The 7,302-nt window shown below is 37.3% G+C and overlaps 1 protein-coding gene across 1 annotated transcript in view; it reads left to right on the top strand.

Annotated features, from left to right (window-relative positions):
• The window catches only part of SLC6A2 (solute carrier family 6 (neurotransmitter transporter), member 2), a gene marked incomplete at its 5' end in the record, with an annotated part of 19,641 nt that extends 13,940 nt beyond the window's left edge, over window positions 1–5,701 (top strand). Inside the window, 3 exons of the mRNA XM_009572986.1 lie at window positions 518–685; window positions 3,202–3,273; window positions 4,897–5,701. Coding sequence (XP_009571281.1) covers window positions 518–685; window positions 3,202–3,273; window positions 4,897–4,920 — 264 coding nt within the window. The remainder of the gene's footprint in view (window positions 1–517; window positions 686–3,201; window positions 3,274–4,896) is intronic.
• Window positions 5,702–7,302: the final 1,601 nt, after the last annotated feature.

Raw genomic sequence — 7,302 nt, 5'->3', positions numbered from 1 at the left:
CTTCTTGCATCTAGTACTGGACAGGGTAACACCAGCAGGAAAAAAACAACTTTGTTTTCCAGGCCTTAGGGCTGCTTGACCTTTCCTCAGTAAATGTATCATGCTAGAGTTTGCATCATGCCTCTCATTGAAAAATGGGTACAAAACTTCTAAATGAAGCCTAATGCCTCTGGGAAACAAAGAAGGGAAAAACCAACTTCTTGACTACAGAATCTCTTTTTAATATCTATAACATTAGTTTACATGAGGCAGTAGCAGACAACCACCTGATTTTCCCACCAAAATATCAAATAATCTGTGTCCAGAGTAGCTAAAATGAACTGTTAATGCTAGTAAATGCATCAAGAACTTCAACAGTTTAAGCAGGAAGAGGCACAAAGTAAATAGGACGAAGGTAAATAGTAAAGCTGGGTTGAAATATACCTTAGAGTGGCTGCCTAATAAAACACGTGAAATCGGTTTTCCACTAAGTTTCTTCATCTCAAAACTGTGGTTCATTTTATTCTTTCTTCCCTAGTTTGTCGTGATAGTCAGCATAATAAATTTCAAACCTCTGACCTACGATGAATACACCTTCCCTCTCTGGGCAAATCGCATTGGCTGGGGAATAGCATTATCTTCAATGATACTTGTGCCTGCCTATATTATCTATAAATTTATGAATGTGCGTGGGACCTTTAAAGAAGTAAGTGGAAAGCTAATAAAATGTCATGAAATGTTGCTATGAAATGAAATGGCTGGATCTCAATTGGCAGTTTGTTTCTCTTACTCCCAAAACTTATTACGCATGAGTGACCTTTTGGATTCAACCGTCAGATGGATTGGAGTTTCGAGGTAGGATTATTGTATGCTGTTTGAGCTTCTAGATTGAAATTAGCTTTCCAGAAAGCACCATAATAATTCTGAAAAATGATTTTTGATGCATGTAATTAATCCGATTGATGAAATTATTTTTTCCTTATTAATAAAAAAAATATACAAATTATGGTATCTTCATATTCAGCTCTGAGGTGTGGTCTTCACACAGCTCTACCTAAATAGAGTTCAGTCCGAGGTATGCTTTATCACTCTATACGGGAGTGTTGTAAACTGTTATATGTACAAAGTCAATTCAAACCTCTCCTATCTTAGCATTCTAAGAGTCTCTAAACACATATCCACATGCTGGGAGGGTGGGATGTTCCCCCAAAGTAGCCCCGTGTTCAGGATGGCCTTTGTTCGTTTAATGAGCGTCCAGAAAGGACAGCAGAAATACTTTACTGGGTCACAGCAATAGCTCCATTTAGCCCAGTATTCTGTCCTCCACTTCCTATTGATTTTCTCTGTCAGATATGTAACCTTATCCTCTATTTACTGGAATCATTTCAAAACTCTGCCAAGGCTAGAATTAATGCAGATCTTTCTATTGTGTTCATCACTAGTATCAGAATGCTCGAAGAAACTTAATATTCAAGGTAGACTAGGATGCTGAAATAGATCTGGAAATCAAGAAACAATTCTGATATAGGCACCACTTATGGTCTCATCTAGCCTGTTGCTTTTTAACTACTTCAGTAAAAGAACCAGGGTACTAGACAGCAGCATCTTGCACTACATAAACCCACTTCATGTATAATATGCCTGGTCTGTGCACTGAATAAAGCAGAAACTGAGGGAGAAACAATTTGTGACCATCTTATTCTAATGATTCGCATAACAGCAAGAATTTTAACACTGCAACCTTAAGAGTGTTCTTTTAAGTCCATTTATATGCTTATGTGTAATATTAATATATTAATTCTATTTAAAAGAACCTGTTTCTATGGGGAAAAACGCATACACATTTCTTTACAGTTCACCCCCCTGTACTTTTATCAGTTTCAAAATGGCACAGGATTAAGGTTCACTGATCATATTAATTTTACCATCATATTAATTTTACCATCACTGTCATAATGAATTATCTATAGTCTTAAAACCTCAAATGGTGCTCAGAAGTAAGACTCCTCACCACTATACAGCATCAATTTTTGTCCCGTGACATGTCATAATTTTATAACCTAATCTAGACTCTCTGACTTATACCTAGTTCTATTGCTCTCCTTTCCTACAGCTAGAGTTACACAATGGCGTAGCAAGATATTGACGCTCTTAGGCAAATCACTGAACCACCACCATACAGAGAAGCAGAAAATAGGATCTCACCCTTTACCTATATAGGGTACATGCCCCTCGCATTGACCTGGCAGGCCTAAAGGGATAAATGTCTTGTTTCTGAAACATTACAGTCACCTCACTGAATGTTCACCTCAGAAAGGCACCCCAAAGTGGGAACTCCTTTTCACCTGCCCTGTGTTCATCAGGTCCAACATCTCAATGTTGTGCACAATTTCTAGCTCTTATTTCCAGCAATTCTATAAGCCCTTTGTTTTGTTCCATTCCTGGAGGTTTACAAGCCCATTTTCTATTAGCACCTAAGTGTCAAAGAATAATTTGTACTGGCCCAACAGGCTTTTGCCATCTTAAACAAGTTTACTGATATTGGGATGCAGAAGCCTTTAGCCAAACCCATATTTGCTCATTCATTTTGTAGTGTTAGCAAGTTCTGGTTTGCCTTTTACAGCTCCGATAGACAGCAACTCTTCAGTCTCCCCATGAGAAATACAGCAAAAGGCTATCATAAGACACGATGCCCTAAATTATGGCCCTTAAAAGTATGGGGAAAGGTATGCTCTTAGTCTAACAGGAACTCCTTAAGTTGGTTGAAAGTTCACGATAAACCAAAATCCACATGTGATCCCAAATGGCACAGCATAGGGTAGACAAGGGAGATGAGCTGGGAAATAGTACCTCCTTCCTCTCCCACCAGGACGAGTCAAACTCAATACAGCACTAACAGAAAAGTGTGAATTTAGGGGATGTAAGGCCTGTGATACCAACTTGTTCCTGATGTTCTTTTCCATATGCACTTGCTAAATATTTGGACTTAGTATTTGCAAAACTTTCTACTGTTGCTTCTTATATTAAAGGCTAATACCAAGGGGCTTATAATAAGCTTGTTCTCTCAGTGACTAAGTTAAAGGCACGTGATGCAGTGATATTAAAGATTTAAGTTACCGTTTTAAATAAAGTTCATGCTACTTCCCCATTATAGATTGGGGATTACAGACATAATCCCACTTCATATGGCTGACTTTTTCCTCTTCTTCCCATCTGGTTTAGAGATTAGCTTACTGCATCACACCTGAAAATGAGCACCAACTCGTGGCCCAAGGAAATGTCAGGCAGTTTAAGGTTTGTACTCCTTTCACCATGCTTCCTCTCCTGATACCAACCCTTTCCTGTCTTTAGCAACAACTACAGGTTTGCACCAATCTCCTCATAGTGGATACCTTTGCAGGTCTGTGGTTCTTTTTTTCTGCCAGCATGACAAGGTGCAGGAGGCTCAGTACCCCATGCATCAACTCTGTTGGAAGGCTTTTGCCACCTTCCTTCCTTCACTAAGCAGAACCCACAATTTTACAGATCACTTGAATCCAGTATTTTAGGTTGTATCTGAATACAGTGAGAGTTCACCAAGAGATGAAGGTATTTCCAAACTATCAAGTGCATTTGAACAGGTCATAGCCTCTCCCTCAGTTATTGCACAGCAATTTGAAGTCATGTTTCCTAAACTCCAATTATGTGCCATAACACATGGTAAACAGCAAAACAAATATCCAGTGTCAGAGCTTAGACATAATGGCTGTGATGAAATAATGTGCTAGATTATGTGGAATAGGCTTTCCCCACAGGCCTACAAGTTGATTGAAAACACTGCTGGAGACTTCTTAAGCAGCCATGAAAAATATGCTATAGGATTCCAAACACTGCTTTCCTTTTAGCAAATAAAATGAGCTTATTGAAATAAAGTCCTTTTTGTAGAAGATAAAAAGAATGCAAATATGAAGCTTGTTACACTTAATCAGCATTCATGCCGGACCACTTTCGGTCTTCAAAGTTGAAAGCAACTAGAATTATGCACATCACCTCAAAACATGACCCAGATTTTATAGTGGTAGTTTGTATGTTGGTATTGAAAAAAGAAATTTGCCTTTTGCTTACTCTGAAAAATACCGTTTGAAGTGTAATTTTGAATTTTAAAGGAAGTGATCCAAGTGTAGATTTATGGGATGCAGAATGGAAGCAGGAAGAAAAAGCTTCCTGTTTCATGACCACAATTTATTTGATGTGGCCAAGAATATGTACCAGGTAGTAGCACAGCACCTCTTCCTGCCTTCTCTTTCCCCTATTCCTGCCCTCAGTTGTCTGGAGAGTTAATGTTCCAGCTGTAAGTAATAACTTGATTTTTCCAGAGGCAGATGTTCCTGTGCGAATGGGCTATAAACAGCCATTTCTACACACTACCAGTCTTTAGAACCCAAACCTATAATGGCAAAAAGAAAGCAAATGAATTTCACTTAAGTTAGAAAAGACTGTACTCAGAAGTAAATTCCTAATGATACCTCAAACCATGTCAAACACTAGGCCATATTAATTTGTTGCTGTCTTCAATGAACAGCTAGGAATAGCTTTGTTATTGCTAAAGCATAGTTAGTGATTTGTTCACGATGTTTAAGTTTGTGAACAAAACACTGACTACCAAACCAAACAAGTACAAAAATTTTCTTCTCATACATGTTTGGCAGTTCTGAATTTTAAAATGAACTGAGAGATGACTAAATAGCCTTTATATTCAGCATATTTCTCACTGCAAACTGGAATCAACAGAAATTTAGTTATAATTTATCCGTTATTTTGAAACCTCTTTGTAACTCTGATGTATTTAAAACATCTAACTCATGTATTTAAAACATCTCTCACTATCATCATTTGAATCAATAATGTTATTAAACAACTACTTCTGTTCCCTTACAGCTTCAACACTGGCTAACAATATGACAACCAACAGGTTGAGGAAAAAGCCAATATGTTAAGCTAAACTGGGAATACAGAAAAGTCAAGTTCAAAGCTCCCTCAATTATGCTTGGACCAGGCTGGCTCAGAGTTTATCTACAGACTCTTTGAGGGAAGACATCTGCTCTCTGTTCTCAATGCCTCCCTTCTATTACTTGGCTTCAAAAGATCTTTAAAGACTCCATTTAATTTTTCTTATATCCTTTGGTGCCATGAGATCCCTACATGACCAAAACTTGTGAGTTTTGCTATTGGCAGAAGTGGAGGAGGGGGGAGCAGAGAAAAAAGCAATCAAAGTAAGTTAAATGCTCTTTTATCGTGAAGAAGTGAATTAAACTTTTCTGACGGTAATAATTACTTCAAATATTCATGCCACGACCTATTGTAAACCAACAACACCTGGACGTTCTTAGATCTAAGAAAACAGTACATCTTAATTATGAGGAAAGAGCAACTTTAGCTATGTACTAATGTCATTAGCTTTCCTGCCATACTATCCTTTGGGATATGAGTTTGCATCCGTCTGAAGTGAAGACTCAGTGCTTCATTTTCAGTGGTTTGTTATTAATTTCTTCTCTTGGTGAAGAAGGTTGTCTTTGCTGCCTGTATATGTCCATGCCATTTTCTGTCCAGTTTAATTATACAAGCTGAAGAGCAGCAGGAACAGAACTCCTGTTATAGCTAAGTACAGAATACACTTTAATACCACACTGTACTTAATGAAAAATATATTCCCTTATGCAACAATTAAAATGGCTTTATCATATGATCCATACTCCACAGACTTTTTCAGCTAAGTAGGAAAGTTACATGCAAATAGACAGACCTCCATGTTTTTGTTATACTTCATTCCAAATAAAGAATGTAAAATACATAGGAAGAAAGAATGATTTTTAGAATTACATAATCTACCCAAAATACCAAATTTTGGCTTTATTCTCCTGCTGTGAACATGCTATTATTATAATCTAACCTGGATTCACCTACCAAACCATAGTGAGATTGCGTTGAATGATTTAGAAGGATATTTTAGGCATACTCAGCTCTCTAAGCCTATTCCAGCTCTTCTCTTTGGTAGCATTATGCAAGGTAGAAGATACAGAACAAACTCTGCATTTGGGTGCTGTTCTTATTCTGTGGTCACTTATCACTGTAGTATCTTCCCAGTGATCACTGGATTTGGTAGCTTTGAGTTATTTCTTGAACTTACGCATCACTAGATCTATAGTAATTTTCAGAGGCAGTAGCGTCTCAGCTGAATCCAGCCCAGAGTTTACCTCTGGATCTTACCTCTGAATTTTTTTGTCTCTTTATACATTCAATTCAGCTTGTCTTTTAAATGTATGTAGTGCTTCCTCTTTTTAAAAAGACCATTTAAAAGGATGGGGCTTTTTTATTTATAATACTATTTTTGTTGAGGGTTTTTTTTCCTTTTTAGAAATAGCCCAATTTAAAAGTCCCAAGTGATTTTGGCCTTTTCCATTTAACATTGATTTCTGTTCAAAATAATGGAAGGGAAATTTCTCTCCTTATTTATTCTCTTCCTCCAACATAATCAATACTTTGGAACGTATCAACACTTGGAAGTATTGTCCTTTTCTTAAAGAGCCTCTGTGACAAATAGTAGTTTTATTTAAACGGGGTTTTAAACCCAAAGGATATTTTCTTCTAATTATAAAGGAAGTCATATTTTCTGGCCCAGCTGATGGCCGATAGCTGTTTAAACCCTGTTATTAAATATATTTCAATAATAAAGGAATTTCAAATGTTGCGGTTCTAGTTCTGTAATTACACAAGAGGCCAAACAGTGAAAACACGTTGAGGGCTTCAAAAAAGCCATCCCACCAACTTCATAGTTAATCCCATTTTTATTGTTTGCTAAACTACATGAGAATCTTCTCATTGTTACAAAGCTTACTTTTCAATAATACAGCTGCTTCAGTCACTGGCTTGGCATGGCTCAAAAGCTTCTTAGCACAGATAAAATTACCAAGTTTTGAAACTCTTGGAGGCTCTCTAACGTGGAGCTTTAATAGCTTGTCACATTATACACTGTTTGGTTCACTCATGCTAACAACCTGCATCAATGTTCACTTGTGACACACTCCATCACCACCATCAGTATAGCAAAACCCATGCAGGAAAAGTTACATTTCATCACCACTCGGCTCTGGAATAGAAGCAAAGCTATCTTAACATGGGAGTGAAATCAGCTTTACCCAGCATGTTAGGGTTTGATTGTATTTTTAATACCAACTCCCAAGGCAATTACCTACTACATTATTTTTATTTCTATTACTGTATAAATTCTTCGGTTTAGTGTAGTATTTATAGCTCAGGACTCCATTGCACTATTGCCATCCTGTT

The sequence above is a fragment of the Fulmarus glacialis genome, unplaced genomic scaffold (genome assembly GCF_000690835.1).
Source record: "Fulmarus glacialis isolate BGI_N327 unplaced genomic scaffold, ASM69083v1 scaffold17822, whole genome shotgun sequence".
Classification (NCBI taxonomy): Eukaryota; Metazoa; Chordata; class Aves; order Procellariiformes; family Procellariidae; genus Fulmarus; species Fulmarus glacialis.
This window is presented reverse-complemented; position numbering and strand designations above follow the sequence as displayed.